General features: G+C 48.5%; 6 protein-coding genes across 6 annotated transcripts; 2 read left to right on the plus strand and 4 right to left on the minus strand.

Annotated features, from left to right (window-relative positions):
- Positions 1-409: 409 nt before the first annotated feature.
- Positions 410-1,987, plus strand: M431DRAFT_91975 (glycosyltransferase family 69 protein; the record flags this gene model as incomplete). Its single annotated transcript, XM_024924315.1, has 2 exons — positions 410-566; positions 648-1,987. 2 exons carry the CDS (start codon positions 410-412, stop codon positions 1,985-1,987), a joined length of 1,497 nt encoding a protein of 498 aa, XP_024771298.1.
- Positions 1,988-2,167: 180 nt separating this feature from the next.
- On the minus strand, positions 2,168-2,464 carry M431DRAFT_7974 (hypothetical protein; the record flags this gene model as incomplete). Its single annotated transcript, XM_024922856.1, has 2 exons — positions 2,168-2,314; positions 2,378-2,464. 2 exons carry the CDS (start codon positions 2,462-2,464, stop codon positions 2,168-2,170), a joined length of 234 nt encoding a protein of 77 aa, XP_024771299.1.
- A 1,133-nt stretch (positions 2,465-3,597) lies between these two features.
- M431DRAFT_40784 (hypothetical protein) lies at positions 3,598-3,789 on the plus strand (the record flags this gene model as incomplete). Its single annotated transcript, XM_024914918.1, has 1 exon — positions 3,598-3,789. A coding segment is annotated over one exon (192 nt), but the record flags the coding sequence as incomplete, so codon positions are not given.
- A 495-nt stretch (positions 3,790-4,284) lies between these two features.
- Positions 4,285-5,099, minus strand: M431DRAFT_92408 (hypothetical protein; the record flags this gene model as incomplete). The annotated part of the gene is made up of 2 exons (XM_024924351.1): positions 4,285-4,655; positions 4,724-5,099. 2 exons carry the CDS (start codon positions 5,097-5,099, stop codon positions 4,285-4,287), a joined length of 747 nt encoding a protein of 248 aa, XP_024771301.1.
- Positions 5,100-5,814: 715 nt separating this feature from the next.
- Positions 5,815-7,326, minus strand: M431DRAFT_7976 (hypothetical protein; the record flags this gene model as incomplete). Its single annotated transcript, XM_024922858.1, has 6 exons — positions 5,815-6,534; positions 6,588-6,671; positions 6,734-6,806; positions 6,860-6,961; positions 7,040-7,175; positions 7,308-7,326. The coding sequence occupies 6 exons, from the start codon at positions 7,324-7,326 to the stop codon at positions 5,815-5,817; spliced, it is 1,134 nt and encodes a 377-aa protein (XP_024771302.1).
- Positions 7,327-7,883: 557 nt separating this feature from the next.
- Positions 7,884-16,009, minus strand: M431DRAFT_148910 (hypothetical protein). Its single transcript, XM_024912785.1, has 9 exons — positions 15,367-16,009; positions 14,658-15,310; positions 14,311-14,603; positions 13,124-14,261; positions 12,819-13,067; positions 11,529-12,764; positions 11,003-11,474; positions 10,468-10,951; positions 7,884-10,406 (listed from the first exon to the last, which is right to left on the minus strand). Exons 1-9 carry the CDS (start codon positions 15,929-15,931, stop codon positions 8,168-8,170), a joined length of 7,329 nt encoding a protein of 2,442 aa, XP_024771303.1. The 5' UTR covers positions 15,932-16,009; the 3' UTR covers positions 7,884-8,167.
- Positions 16,010-16,111: the final 102 nt, after the last annotated feature.

Raw genomic sequence — 16,111 nt, forward strand, 5'->3', positions numbered from 1 at the left:
AAATGCTGTGCAGTCTATTACTATTACTCTTTACGAGTATCTACTATCCGGTTGAGCAAAAAGTAAGCACTTGAGAGAGACTGCGAATATTATCACCACAACGACGACCCACCGCCTTGCTGTGCTGTCCGATAGCCGAAGGATCATAATCACTCAAGCAGCCAGATACTCCTCCTACACAGCCTCTCTTGTCATATCCTTCTTTTTTGGCTCCTGTGGCTGGACTCTGTTTCTCTCCTATCGAGGAGCCGTGTTTCTGGGTTTTTGACTTTTTAGCCAATCGCTTTATCTTTCTCCACGCCCGTCAAAAGCACTTTCGTTCCCGAGAAGTTGAAAGGGTTTCTCACATCTTTTCCTCCCCCCTTACCCTTTCATCTTCTTCGCGGGTGCCAAGTCTTTTTCTTTTGAAATGCGTAGAACAAGGTTGCCGTTGGTGGCGGCTCCATTTATATTTTTTCTGCTCCTGGGCAGCTTATACATTGGGCGCGATCGCCTGTCGTGGTTCCCCAGCTCTCAGAGACGCCCGATCCCGTACAAGCAGCTCTCCAAGGAGGTTATACACAATGGTAAGAGAAAAGCTTGGCGCAGACCAGACAGACACAGTGCAAGTGGATGAATGAATGAGGCTCTGACCTGACTTGTCCCAGGCGCAATCCTCCCGGCGGAAAACATTAGCGAGTACCTCGAGGCCATCTACAATGTGAAGCCGACTTCGAGGCTGGCCAATCTCGAATGCCCGGCCCTCAACGTAACACGTTACAAGTCGCTCAAGTCTGGAAAGCCTTCACCGAAACGACCGGCACCGTCTTCTCCTCCTCCGGTCCCATCCTCTTCAACATATCCGTCCTCATCTTCGTCTCTGCCGCTATTCTCATCACCTCCTTCTTCTCTGTCTACATCTTCACCCTCATCTCTAGCTTCAGATTCAGCTTCACAGTCATCTTTACTAGAATCTCCGTCATCACTATCGCCATCTAGTACTCCTCCTGCTGCTCTTCCTCGCTCACTCTCTCACACAACTCCCGACGTCGAGATCCGGTACTTCTTCGCCCTCGACTTGAGGAACTGCATCGAACTGCTCCCCCGTCTCATCGGCAGCATCGTCGAAGTCATTCAGTTCCTCGGCCCCCAGTCATGTGCTCTCTCGATTGTAGAGGGAGACTCTCCCGACGGCACCGGAGACGTGCTCGCCGCTCTCCGGCCCAGCCTTGAAGCACTGGGCGTCACTTACATCTACAACTCGTCCACCGTCCACTCGGCCGAGGGCAACCGCATCGCCAAGCTCGCCGCACTGCGAAACATGCCCCTGGAGCCCATCTTCCAGGGGACGCTGCCCATGGCGGACGACGCCAGCGTCATCTTCCTCAACGACGTGGCGGCGTGTCCCGAGGACATCCTGGAGCTGATTTTGCAGAAGAAGACGCTCAACGCCGACATGACGTGCGCCATGGACTGGACGTACTCGGGCGAAGATCCCACCTTCTACGACGTCTGGATCGCGAGGGGAATGAACGGCGACTCCTTCTTCCACATCCCGTCCAACGGCAACTGGGGCGAAGCACACAACCTCTTTTGGAATGCGCCGGATACGAAGTCCCGCTTTGAGTCGCTGCGCCCTTTCCAGGCCTTTGCGTGCTGGAACGGCGCCACTGTCTTTAGCGCCCAGCCGATTGCCGAGGGCCTGCGCTTCCGTACAAACTACGACAAGAAGGGCGAGTGTTTCCAGGGCGAGCCCGTGCTGTTCTGCAAGGACATGTGGTGGCGAGGCTACGGCAAGATTGCTGTCGTTCCGAGTGTGAATCTCGAGTACAGCATCACCAACGGAAGGAAGCTCAAGAAGCTCAAGGGCTTTGTATCTGACAATGTCGCCAATCACGACGAGAGGAGCGATAGGATTGAGTGGGCGGGGCCTCCGGATACGGTGCGGTGCATGCCGACGTGGAAGGATCAGTTTATGCAGCGATGGAACAAGAGCTTGACGGAATGAAGAGCCAATGGCTGGCTGCATGAAATAATAATATATAATGTATATGATATAGACCGGGGTTGGTTTCTTTGTATAATGCATCATGGATTTGTTATTTTCTTTTTTTTTTTTTTATTTCTTCATCGCTTCAATTTCAGGATAAGTACATATATATATTTCAATTCATGTCATATTCATCCCTCAATTAGTGCTGCCACGTCCGCCCTGACCAACATTGGGGCCCTTCTTGATGCCTTGACTCTGTCCTCCGCTCGCGTTCATGTCTTGTAGGCCAGCGCCTTTCTCGTGCAGGCCCTCTGGCAGGGGCGCAGTCTTGTCCTTTGAGTTCTACACCAAGCAGTCAGAAACGAGATTCTTATTTTTTTCAATCGATTTTGATGATGAACTTACATCGTCCTTGGTGACGCCGTGGCCAATGTTGTGAGTGGCCTCCTCAAAGGGGCCGTTGTCGCTTGAACCGTCTCCTTGGCGAGGCATGATGTGTGTATGTGTGTTTTAAACTTCTTTGTGTTGTTTGTGTTAAGTGAAGCTTCGCTTGTTGTTGGATCGATGCTTTGGGTTTTTCTGAAGATTGGAGAATAGACTTTTGTAATATGTTTTCAATTGGCATGCAAGCGGAAAACTCAGTTTCTTATAATCTTATAACTCTGTGAATTTGACTTTTGGGATTTGCAGAGCATTACTGTATCATCACACTTTCTTGACGTCATGTACTGGAGTTGAGAGTCTTTGGCGTAACCATGATGCTATTCTGTGGAGATGTGGCTATTGTTCCCACGTTTTTTACATCATATATTCTCCAGTAAGCCCCATTAAAACGAAAACACCACCCCATATTTCAGATCCGATGATTTTCAACGGTTTCGGCCATCAGCGTGCGTTTAAAAAAGTCGAGAGTGTCATCGCGATGATACTTACCTAGGTGAACGGAGAACCCTTGAAAGTCTTGGCGGAAAAAAGTGACGTCAGGCTAAGAAGGGGGTGAAAAAAGCATAATCCATAATGGTAAATCCTTAATCCATGTGCCTGTTTGTCTTGGCGATTGCTGGACCTAGAGATCTGCCGCGACAGCGCCATCCCAAAACGGCAATACTTTAATCGCTGGGGTTTGGGGTGGTTAAATGGCTAAAAAGTCCCGATTGCTGCGGACAGGATAATAAACTGAGATGTGATATATAAGTTGTTTTCTCTTTTTCTTTCACTGTGTGCCTGTGAAACTGATGTACTGTAAGATGTAAACTTTGGTTGCAGTGAGTAAAGCTAGGATAATCGGTTTATTAATGGTCTGCGAGATGCCGGCCTGCATGTTGCAGATTCTTGGCAACTCGTACATTACTTTACATTTAGCCGGGCAAACACTCAACATGACAAACCTCCTCTTAGTATCACTGCTCTCACTTCGATTCACACCTTGACACTAATACCCTGCCCTGATATAACTTCTAGTCCAAATACAGGATCCAGCTGAGATATAACACTTTGACCACATGCAGCATCTCACCTAAATAGAGCTCCCAGTAGAGAGATATATAAACCTTCAAGGCAGAGCGAGTACCATGCCACTGCACCCATTACAACCACTCACCATAAATTCCATGTATCCAATGACCATGTCAAGCACATACATAGACAAGGAGCTCATAAGTATCCAAGACTTTGAGCATAGAGTCTACATGCATCTTCGCAGACAACTCGGCCTGATCCCCCTCCCTAATGAAGCCGCAATAGCAACATCATCAACATCACTACCTCCACTCATCCCCATGCGTAATCCAGCTCGTGGGACTCACTCTGCAAATATCCAAGTTGACACAGGACTGTATTATAACGTTGAAGGTAATTGTCTTGCAGAAGCAGCAAGGACAACACCAAGAGCCTTGCAATGCAGATGCAGCAATAACGAGAGACGGAGGCGAGGACGGAAACACAAAAGACTTGTACAAGCCATGAGAACAATACAGATCTCAATCTTCAGAAAGAGGACTCCTAAATCACAATGAACAAATTTTGTGACGCAATGTACTCCGCGATGAATGAGGTGGAAAGATATCTCGGGCTACAAATAGCCCAATCTTCGTTTGCTGCCTTCACAAATGCTGTCTACCCTTTCACCCATCATGTTTCTATTGCTATGCCCGGAAACCTACATATACTTCGGAGGTCATCTTTCTCAGTAGACGTTCTCCAAAAATAAGGAAATCACGGGAAATTAGTCAAGAAATCCAGGACACTCAACATCCCTACCCAAGACACATTACTCTTATCTTCCTCTTGTATTATATCACACAACAACCAAATCAATCCAGCGTCCCCGCCAAAGCAACCGCACTGAACCTCAAATCACCACCCTCCCTCTCCAAAAACTTCAACACCCCCAAGTTCAACGCGTTTTCACTCAACACATCCTCATTCTTATCCAAATCCCCTCTCCGAATAGGCCCCTTCCTTCTGCCGTCCAGCTCCCACAACCCACCGTCGTTGGCCTTGACAAAACAAACGTAGTGCAAGTCGACATCGTCCTGGGCGTCGGGCGCGGGGGTGTCTCCCTCGGTGGCAGCCGCCTTGTGCGCATCGGCCAGCGCCGGCGTCTGTTCGAGCAGTTTGGATCGTTCGACGGGGTGCAGGGGGGTGCTTTTCTTGATGAGATCGTCGAGTGTAGATCCCTCGGCTATAATTCGTCAACGTCATTACTTCTCTGGGACTTTGAAAATTAAGGAATCAAGACTGCAAACATACTGATAAACTCCCTCGCCGGCCCATTCACAACCGCATGCAACAGGCCCATCATCCCGCACGCGTTCCGAATCGTCTGCCTCCACCACAGCACCGGCTCTTTGTCTCCAGTGCCGTTGTACTCGCTCGCCAGGCTGTCCTCCGCCATCCGGTGGCTCTCATAGACCGCCGATATGGGAAAGACTAGCAGGAGCGCCAGTGCTGGGCGCGGGATGAAGGACAGCAGCTCGGGCTCCGTGAGGGAATAGACATCGTGCATCTGCAGCGCGGGAGACACGCCGAGCTTGTGGATGAGCGCTGTGAGGAGCTGCGGGTTGGCCTCGAGGGGGATGAAGGCCGGAGCTGTGGCCGCGGGGTCGGGATTCGTGTTTGTCGACATGGTGGGAGGATGTTATTCCTGTCTCCTGGGAATATCGATATGTTCTGCGATATAGTCTAGTATTGGAGTTGGAGCAGAGAAGCAAGACGCCGAATACCGAATACAGGTAAAGTAGTTAATGTCAGTGGCGAGCTTGGAAATAGCCTGCTGCATTTCGCATTGCGGGGTGTGCCTGATGACGTCTGCCCACGCTAGGCTGTGTCTGTACTGTAGCTATGGAGGCGCTAGAACATCTGCTAGAACATCTGCTAGAATAACAGCTGGAGCACAGCTAGAACATACTGGCCGTTGGAGCTGCTGTTAGCTGCCGTCTTATTAGTCAAGTACTAGGTATGTATCCATACCAACATTTATTCTTCAAGGGATGTAGGCTGTTGAACCAATCAATGGAGTATCAATCTAGTACACGAGTAGCAACATGCTCCAACAACGACTCTTCATTCTCTAGATGGCATCAAGGGCTCAACGTAAAGCAATATTTGCTACTTAAGACGACGGGTCGGTCATTCAAAGCTCATTAAATACCTAACTATCCGTCTTCTCAAGACCAACGTCAGGGGTCATCAAAAAAGAAACAACTTCCGGGCATGACTTCCGGCATAACTACTGCGCCTTCTCCTATGCCCCTATTAGTCGACGCAAACATTTCCCCCTTGATTATATAGCACAATTCCCATATGTACCACGCTCATAAACACCCACTCGCAGTGATACTCTAGGCCGTCGAGGCATCAGATTTGCGAGGACGACCCCTTCCTTTAACCTTGGGCGCCGACTTGGGCGTATCCACCACCTTTGCCTCGACTTCCTCCGTTGGCTCGGGAGCAGATTTCTTGGCAGGAGTGCTTGACTTGCGTCCTCTCTTAACAAGGGGCTTGGGCTCATCCTCCTCAGCGTCGTCAGTTTTGGTCGCGGCACGCTTGCGGCCCCTGGGGGCAGAGGCTGGGGCGGCTTGTGTGGCATCTTCATCCTCATCCGTAGTCGCCGTCTTTGCCTTGGAAGCCGCCGTCTTCCGTCCACGTGCAGCCCTAGCAGGAGTAGCCTTCTCCTTCTCCTCGACTTCATCCTCTTCCACAGTTTCCTCTTCAGGCTGTTGCTCTTGGGCAGCTTTTGCCTTTGATCCCTTCTTAGTGGCCTTTTTGGCCGGAGCTGGCACCTCGGCTTCTTCAGCCTCTACCTCTTCATCCTGCTGAGTGAGTGACTTTCTTGGTCGTCCTCTCTTAGTAGAAGCAGACTCTCCGGCATCCTCCTCGCTTGCATCCTTAGCCTTAGCTTTAGCCTTGGACTTGGCCTTGGGCGGTTCCTCATCTGCCTCGACATTCTTAGACTTCTTCGCCTTCTTAGGCTTAGGCTCATCTGCGACGTCGGCAGCCTTCTTGCCACCTCGCTTGTTGGCCTTGGCCTTGGCTGGAGCAGCCTCATCTTCATCAGCGTCCTATTAAAGGTCAGTAACGATGTCGGGCATATATGTTAAAAACATGGGCATACCTTAGCCGCTGCCTTCTCCTTGGCAGCCTTTTCTTTGGCGGAAAGATAAATGCCCTTCTCGCCCAACTTGTTCTTCTCAGGATCCTGCGGTCTGTTAGATTGTGAAACACAATTCGCAATATGTAAACAGCAGAAAAGAAACTCACGCCCTTGAAATCTTCGGCATCGATGTGTCCCTGCTTCACGCAGCGCCGAACCTTCTCCTTGACATCTTCGTCACTGCATGACATGTTAGCATACTTTGTCAGTATATACAGGAGTTCTTTACTTACTTGAGCTCGTCAAAGCCGTCAATGGCATCAAAGTCATAATTATCAGGATCACCACCACAAGATTCCTGAAGACCGGCAATCTGGGATCCAGACACACAGCCCCTAAAATTGATTGTCAGGTTAGTGACTCTTAAGAAAATTACAAGTCCTGTGTTATCAGGAAATAATAAAGTAGCTCACCAGTGCTTCCATTTCCAGGAACCGCGGTCTTGGATCTCGACCCAAGTGCCAAATCTAATTTCATTCTTCAAGATCTTGACGACTTCTTTCTTGCACACGGTGTCATTGCAGCCGGCGCGGTTGTTGGGCGAAATCTCTACATGGTAGTATAACGAGTTTAGCTTTCACTTCGATAGCAACGCCCAACGGAATGTTTTACAGCGCAAGGGAGACATAGGGGGAAAAGATGGGAAAATATCCATGCCACAAAGGAAACAGAAGGACTTACCAATACGATACTGAGGCATGTTTGCAGATTGCGGGTGCTGTGAAAACAGATGGAACAGAGTCAAATATCTGTCGCTGAGCCTGATTTCGCAAGCTTCAGGCCAGACAGACTAAAATGCGACGATGCAGAAGTGGGAAAAAGTCGGTGGCCCGAACTGTTGGTCCTTCAGTGGAACTCTGCAACAGGCGACCACAAATGCACAGAAAACGAGCAAGAAAATGCAGATTAAAACGTTCACAAATGGGCACGCAAAAGGTGGACGGATGGAAAAAATGTGAAAAAGAGGAGGATTTTGCAGGAGTTGAGTGGGAAGGAAAAGCTGGGGGAGGAGCTGGTTTATTATCTGAAATTGGGGGCGGCGCGTCGCGTCGGTTAAGGGAAAAAAAAAGTGACCTGGCTAGGCAGGCAGCCTGATCTCAGCTCACTTTCAGCGCTTCACACCACCAATGAAACAGTGACAGTGATGCATCGGCATGGCGGTTTGCAGCAAACGTAATCAATCGGATGGAGGGGGAATTGCTCAAACGAAATAAAATAAAATAAAACAAAATGATGCAAATTATTATAATGACAACGGCAATAATAATTCACATCGGGCTGGTCGCACTTCGGCGGTTGAATGACTGGTCGATAGGGGGCAAGTTGGAGTGATTGATACCGTCACAGAGCATACAGCCGTAATCAGTGACAAGTTGCATATCTTGAAACAGAAAACATCAAAGCTAGATACCTGTATACCTATCTAGGTATGATATGCTAGATGAAATATACGTTCTCGTTTCAAATTATGACAAGGAAACATAGACCCCAACCAGCGTAAATTCATACAACGATGACCAGCCATGATAAATTTGTCCGCTCTACAAAAACGGACACCATCCAATGTACATTGCCGCCAGATTCCTTGGATTGACCGCCTGTTTAATCAGCTCCTCCACCTGTCCCTCTACGCTCAGAGGAATGCTCTCATTCGGCAACAATCCCTTAACCTTCCTCTTGATGCTGTCAACAACACTTTGCGGCTGTAGCTTGACTCCGAATTCGCTCCTCTTTGCCGCTCGCTTGTCCTTCTGCAGGTCCAGCGTAGGATCGTAAATGAACGCTTCCAAAATAGTCACAAGCGTCTCTTCTTGCTGTCGAAGAATGCTCAACGTCAGCTCGGATGACTTTCGGAACGGCCCTTCATAGCCGTAAATACCCATGGCAGCTACCATGTTGTGCGTAAGGCGGAAAGGTACACGCTCGGGCTTGGCAAAGGTGAGACCCTTGTCAAACAAACAGTTAAAGTCTACGTGAAAGACTCCTCCGCTTCCCTCTTCCAAATTGACATTCTCTCCATGTCGATCTCCCAGTCCGAGGATCGTGCCGACCATGGACATGACTGCGCACGACCGGGTGTATCTCAAGCGCGCACTGAACCAGGCCGAGGGGTTGGGGAACTGTTGGGTAAACCACAAGGGAAGCACGGGAGGGAAGCGCCCCAGCACGTCATCTGTGAATAAGCCAACCTTGCTGTCAGACGTCGAGGCTTCTTCCATCAGCTGTTTAAGGGCGTTGTAGTCTGGATGAATCTTTTGTGCGGCATAGAGGTTTAGCAAAATATCTCGCATCGTCTTGATTCCCGGTACCCATTCGATGATGCCACACTCTTCGTTCAGTGGCACGACGGCGTAGGTCCGTATATATAGTTGCCTCTTGCTGGATTCAGCATCTCCTTTCAGGGATCGGTTGATGATACCATTGAACTCCATTAGTCGCTGATCTGTACGAAGGTCGTCCTTTGGTTTGATGAGCAGCATATATGTTTTCCCATCAGTTCCTCGTGCTGTCAGGCGTCGAGGTTTAGCTAGAGAGCTCAACACCAACACATCGTCCAAGAAGCAATCTATCGACACCACGTCACGCGAAAACGCCTTGTGCTTCTTTACGTGCTCTGAGACGGCCGGCAGAGTCGCTGTGAGCGAACTCTCCACGGGAACCACCAAGGGACACGGCGTACACTTTTGATTGAACCGTAAGTCTTTTGTCAGGCTGGCATGCACAGTTTTGTTACCGTGAAAGTCACCATTGTGACAAGCTAGCAACAGTTGCTCTGCTAGCTTCTCTCCCGCTCTGATTAGATACTTGAGATCAAAATTTGCGCCTTCCACCTTTTTGGACACACTCCGGAGAGTCTGGAGGACTTGAGAACCACGTGCTTTTCTCTCGGAATCCCGTCGAGTCGTCATGATGCCAAGTAGACTCCACAAGGCCTGACGAGGATGAGCTTCCACAACTTTCACAATAATGTTTGTCAAGCGCTCAAAGACGTTGGCGTTGGGGTGTGCTATACGGGCGACAATCTGCGACAGGGCTGTGTAAAATATATAGGCTGGCAGGCGATGTATATACTTGTCCAGAAATGAATGCAGCAGACCTAGTTGCTCGAGTCTCCGCTTGTGAAGTTCTCGAGACAGCGAAACTTTACCCTCCGGTGCCTTATCGACCTGTGCCCCGAGGTCAAGCCACAGCGTGAGTATTCTTGGAAGAGTTTGGTACAAGTATTTGGTCCCCGAATTCAAAGACCGCACGTAGTTCTCAATGACGAGCCTAGCAATCTCGCCAGTGACATAGTTGTCACTTTGATCATCCACCTTCAACGGCTGTTCGGATTCCAGTATTTTCTTGTAATGTCGACCAAGGTAATAATGGCCCTTCTCCCATGTGGAATACGTCTTGGGTGGCTGCTGGTATTTTTCGCGAAGCGCGCCTGCGTGTGTCTGGCCCGCCGCATCAAGCCATTTCGCCAGCAAAAGCTGTGCACGAGCTGTGAGCAGCTTCTGATGGGCATTCAGGTTACTTGCTGATCCAATACTAAGCGATGATCCTGATTTCGTCATGAATTTGTTCTGTTCGATGGCTCCTTGGAGAAGTTGGATAGCCTTGCGGTGATGAGAATCTCTAAATAGCAGCTTTGCGTTCTCGATAGTAGCTGCATCATCTCCAAGCTGAGAAGCATGCAGCACTGCATTGAATGACTGGTGCAAGGAATTTGTCTTCCTAGCAAGCCGAGAACTGGCAAGCCACAACCCAGAAATATCGAGATCGGAGAACGTCGGTCTGAAAACTCATCATATCAGCGACGGTACTTTGAAAGTGGGCTTGAGCGGCCAAAGCTTACCGTAAGAGTTGCATGGCAGCTCTTTGTATACCTAAAACGTATTGTCTATCGTTAAAGTATGCTCCGATAATTTCGCATCGGCCTTCCAGAAGAGACATTGTCTTCATACGATCTTCATCGCTTTCCGCCTTGGCGCCAATGATGATTTCTAAATCCGTAAGAACGTGACATTTCAACATTATGTCATGTGCTGCTTGGAGTGACGTGGTGGTTGACGATGTCATTGATAGAGCGATATTCTCTTTCATCATCTTAGCGGTCTCGCTGAATGTCTGTGTAGGAGCGCTTTTATATAGGGATTCAAAGAGAACCCCCAAAGACATGTTGAAGTCCTGCAAGACGTTGCCTTGAAACCTGTTGATGAATTTTTCCAAGCTCTCCCAGCGACCTGTAACCCAAGCGGCTTCAATTGCAAAGGGCATGATCCTATTATCATTGCTCAGTGAGTCTGTCCTCAACCCTTCAACATGGTTGAGCAGAACGTCTGTTTATTGTTAGCTTCCGCAGTTCTCGGCGAGATACATCTGGGACATACCATGCTGGCCCGCTTGTTTTAGGCAGTTGAGCAAATCTATCTGCACCTCTGCGTTATCTGGTTTTTCAGCAAGCTGCATCTCATACCAAGTCTGCGCTGCAGTCCATCGTCCTGCTTTCTTATGACTCAAGATCTGTTGGTTAATGTCCAAGACATGTAAATGGGCCGAAATACCCTCAAGTCCATCTGGTTCGTCGATATTGGCATATATATCTTGTAGTTGCTGTAAAAGACGGGCACGATCACCTGGCTGCCTCTTAACCTGATCCATCTTTTGTCCATGTTGCTCTAGATGGAAGAGAGCTCGAGCATACTCGTTACAGTCGATTGCACGCTGCGATATTAGCTCAGCGGGAATGCTATCCAGTATGGCCTGGATTCTAGACACATTCTCTTTCGCAGCTCCAGTTAACCGACCGGATCGCTTGGCGTGAATCCATCTCATAGCATAGTCGAGGAACCGGAAAACAAGCTATGTAGCTGTTAGTTTACGGAGTCTCGACCTCCTTTTCAACAACAAACTTACATGACAAAATCGCTTCATGTCTTCTCTTTCTTGATAGGTTGCATCCGGAGAAAGTTGGCATTTCAATATTTGCATAATTTCCCCGAGAATTTCATCTCTCTCTGTCTGGCTGCTCCTGGGTCCCAATAGGACATGCAGCACTAGATAAGGGAACAAAAACTCTGCCGTAGATAAATCCTTGACACGGATAATTCGTGTTAGAGGTTCAAAGATCATATCAGCGTACGGATGCTGCCCCTTTCGTAGGAGATCTACAACGAACGCTCGCAACCAATTGCCATAAAGTCTTCCTGGATGAAATATCGGATACTCCACGGCTTGGGGATTCATAGGTGCCACCATATATCTTGAGTTTAGAAATGGTGCAACCACTTCCCTCACGTATTCTGGCAGTGTCATCCATTTTCGATGTATGTCGCCGCCGCCTATTCCAGCGGCGTGATTGGCACAAGCTGTCCTAATTTCGCATCTTTCAAGCAGCTCCTGCATAGCGTAAGATAGAAACCCCTGAAGCTTCATGTCGGTAGTAGATAAAAACGATGGCACCAGCACCTCCTGAAGCAAGAAGAGTACGAAATCAGTGGCTTCTTCCATCACTTCAAAATTATCCAACACCACAATAGACCGTTGCTCCCGGACTGCTTCGGTTCGGTTCGAGTCCAAACAGCCAATAAGCCCAACACATTCCACGCAGAGCCGTGTAATGTCGATATGAACTCCATTGTATTTGCACGCGCAGTCTAAGAGAGCCCGTAGTAGTGTGGCAATCATGCTGTCTGGTCGTTGACTGATAGCAGAGGTATAGAGAGAACTTTGATTATCTCGCAAATATGGTACCAGGTCAATTAACGCTTGGTGGACAACGCCGGAATAGTCGTGGCCAATTCTGCGTGAAAACACCCCCAAAGTTTCTTCAAGGGCAAGAGGCGGTCGAAAAGCTTTAAGCTTAGCTTCGATATCATTTAGAGCTTCAACATGCGATAGCGATGGAAGCTTCGTAATGTGCTTTTTCACAACATGCTCATATTTCCCTAGCAGATTATCAAGCATGTCTCTTATTATGGCCATCGCCGCGGCCTTTAGTTCGGACCAGTAGCGCTTCACGATGAAAAAAGTAGCCTCAAGTAAAGCCTCAACGTCTTCCTCGTCAAAGTATTTGAGCATTGCTGCCCAGCATGAAATCGCCGGCTCGCGCAGCGAATCTTGAGACGCAGCAGATAAGAGACAGGCAGATATCTATACCTGTAGTCAGTGAATTTGTCATGACTCACCCGTTTAGTTGTGACGTACCTGAGGACGGGCAATTCTTGCATATGTTTGGCAAATTCGAATCATTTCCTCCAGCGTACGAATGTAGTTTCTTTGCTCCATCACCTGGGGATAAATCGAAATTGAATCATTTATAACATCTGTAAATCGAGCCATAAGCCCGAGGATGTGCGACTGTAGGAATCGGCCCACTAAATCTGCCTTCTTATTTCTTGTCTCTTTGACAGATCCCATAGTCATAGATGCCATCATGGCTAAAGCTTTTTGTATCTAAATATCGTTAATACCAGTCATAAGCGGAATGCTTATGGGAACAGAATACATACCTGGCGCTTACGCGACGCATCGGCGTCTGCTGCTGCCTTTAATAGCTCTATAGCAGTCAGTACAGGCTCTGACTGAACAATATCGGCAAGACTGAGAGCATGAAAATGAGGAGATATCTCGTCTAAGCTAGATTTGACGAACTCCTCAATATTTTCTGACTCCTGTAACATCAGAAGCGACAATACCGAGGCTGTATTAGGACTGTCCATAAGGGGACGCCAGATTTCCGTCTCCTGACGTGCTTCTGCAATCTTTTGAATCACATCTTTGCGTTTGTCCAAGACAAGCCATGGGAGTGCATGAGACTGGATGAGAAGAAGCAGCTCATTGACAGATATCTGTAGTAGTTCTGCTATGGCCCGACTTCGTTGTGGGCGCTGAACTATGTCTTTGGTTGCCATATAGGCAAGACTCTTCCAGAATGGCTCGAAGAGTCGACGAGGCGTGGAACGCCGAGCCTCAGCGAGACTTAGCAACTCATTAAAAGCAAATGCCGATTCAATGTTATTACTGCTGCCCAGGTATTCTAAGAGCTTTATCAGGACCAAGTTCAGCTCATCTTCGGTCACGACTCTGCCAAGTTGGCCCCAGGCTAAAATTCGAGTTTCGATTAACGGTGGTGGATCTGCTTCTGAAGCTGACTTTAGAAGAGCAATAGAATTCATTCTATTCCGCGAAAGTAACGCTTCATCCATATTATGCGTGGGCTTTTGGGGCATAAAAAGTGCCAAGGTTCTTCCTGCTGAGATGCGAAGCTCCCTTATAGAACTGTTTAGCGATTGCAGACACCACTGTCCCGGGCCAGAGGTCTCCAGATTCAGAAAGGATGCATCCTCGCAGTGCAATATAAGCCTTCGGAGAGCAATCATAGCGGCTATTCGTGGCCGTCTGGATTCCGAGAATGACGGTAGGCGAATGACTTTGGAGAATATTTGTCTGGCTTCGCCTTTCGCATTGTGAGACGAAATCGTCGGCAGGCTAGAAGACCTCTCGTCACAGATAGGGCACGTTATAGGAGCTGAACTAGAATCTAACGAGCCCCTCATCCGTGTATTATTATCAACCACACAACATATCCGAGATAAAAGATCCAGAGCCAGAGACTGGCTTGACTGGTTGCATTTCTCATACCCATCCCTGTTCATGCATCAGATCAAGTAATGCAATGGCGGCATAGAAGACTTACAGGAAGATCTGCTCAAGCAACACCACGTCGTCGTCTGATGGCGGGGGAACTTGAAGTGTTTCAAATATACCATGCGTTAAAATCGTCAGAAAGTCTGTTGACTCTTCTGAAAGCTTCCGCTTTTTCTTCGCGTTTGTTGCATGGTTAGGGGCATCATAGTTCAGATGCAGATCCTGGATGCACTTTCGAAGCTCGGCATCTTGAAACCTCGACGGGTGTATGCTATCTTGAAAGGATTCCTGTGATTCCTGTGCTAAAGAGCCAATTGATTGTCTTAAAAATGCCACACTTCGCTTGAGGCTTATTAGTACGGAAAGCAATCTTCATATCAAGTGTACATCACTTACCCAAATATCTGTATCCTCTCCAATAGTCGAATATTGCGATGACAATAAAACGAGTTCCTGAACAAGTTTCGACGCTGCGAAGCGGCCTATCGAGTAGGACTTTAAAGATACTTGAGCAATGCTTATAAGAGCCATGCAGTAGATTGACCTCGCCTGGTCGCCAGCAGGAGTTGGTTGAACCAGCTCGTCAGGGGGTGAAATCATTTCGCTGCAGAGCAGAATGAGGAGAGCACACGATTTTTCAATGAGTGAGGAATTAGGGTGGTCACTAGTAATCGAGGATTTGACAATTTCCATAATCAATTCGGCAAGTGGAAGAGGGGTGCTTTGGGATGGTAGCTCCCATCGCTTCTGGATATGACGCAAATCCAGATATGAATCTATAAGCCATGGCCCATTCTCCAACAGCGACACGCTGCTTGAAAATGCCGAATCAGGCGATGTTAGGGGGTATGCAAGCACTCTCGCCAGGCTTGATGCCAGATGCAATCCCTGTCGTACGGTATAAATCGAGTATGATAGGCGTTTAGTCGTGGCCTCTCGATCTTCGACCAAAATTTGATCAAGGGCAAAGGATGGAGGAAGTTCTAGATTCGTGCGAAGATCCGTATGCGAAGGGACGAGAGATGGGCTTTGAAGGTGATCGAGGAGAGCTACATCGATTTGGTACTCATTAGCCCCCGCCTAGAGCAGCAATGGAATGACATACATGTTAACGATGCACGAAGATACAGGCCCAAAAACGGAGCCAATTTCCACAAACTCCCAGTTCGTGCAACTAGAAGGAGGATATACTGCAGAAATCCTTCAATGGAGCTATCCAGCTCAAGGCACTGAGGGTGCCCCAAGAGTCTCAGCAGCTGTGGCAAAAGCCAAACCCACAGAGGTTCTTGGCCACGGAAGAGAAGTCCACGATTTTCATTCTGATGTAGCAACACTGATGGCGTTTCTTTGATTGTAAATCTCAAGAAATTGATGGCCTTTTGAGACTCGGTTCGTACATTCGCTCGGTCAAGAAATGGGTCGTCGAGCTTGATGTTTTCGAGCACCACTCGGCAGTATACATAGATAAGCATATGATTGTGCTCAATTCGATCATCCGGTGACTTTAGGAGGTCTGGATTATCCTTTACGCGCTGGATAGTGGCCAAAAGCCCCTTGAGTTCACTATTCTCATCGGTTCGGGAGACTTTCGTCGACGCTGCAATGCTTTCCACCAGCTGTGCGGCCAGAGTAGATGGCGGTGGACCACCTCCGCCCGTGTCGGCAGCCATGTCCACGCGCTCGAGAAGCACAGTGGCAATCTGTATATCGGGTCATTAGCTACCGACACCGAAAGCGACGTATGCCGCGATATGGCGTAGATGAACAAATGTTGGATTATCTTGGAGACGCGACCACGAAGAGGGGCAGAACGCGATATCACGTGATGCACTTTCGCCTGCCTGAACCCT

Source organism: Trichoderma harzianum (assembly GCF_003025095.1).
Source record: "Trichoderma harzianum CBS 226.95 unplaced genomic scaffold M431scaffold_11, whole genome shotgun sequence".
Lineage (NCBI taxonomy): Eukaryota > Fungi > Ascomycota > Sordariomycetes > Hypocreales > Hypocreaceae > Trichoderma > Trichoderma harzianum.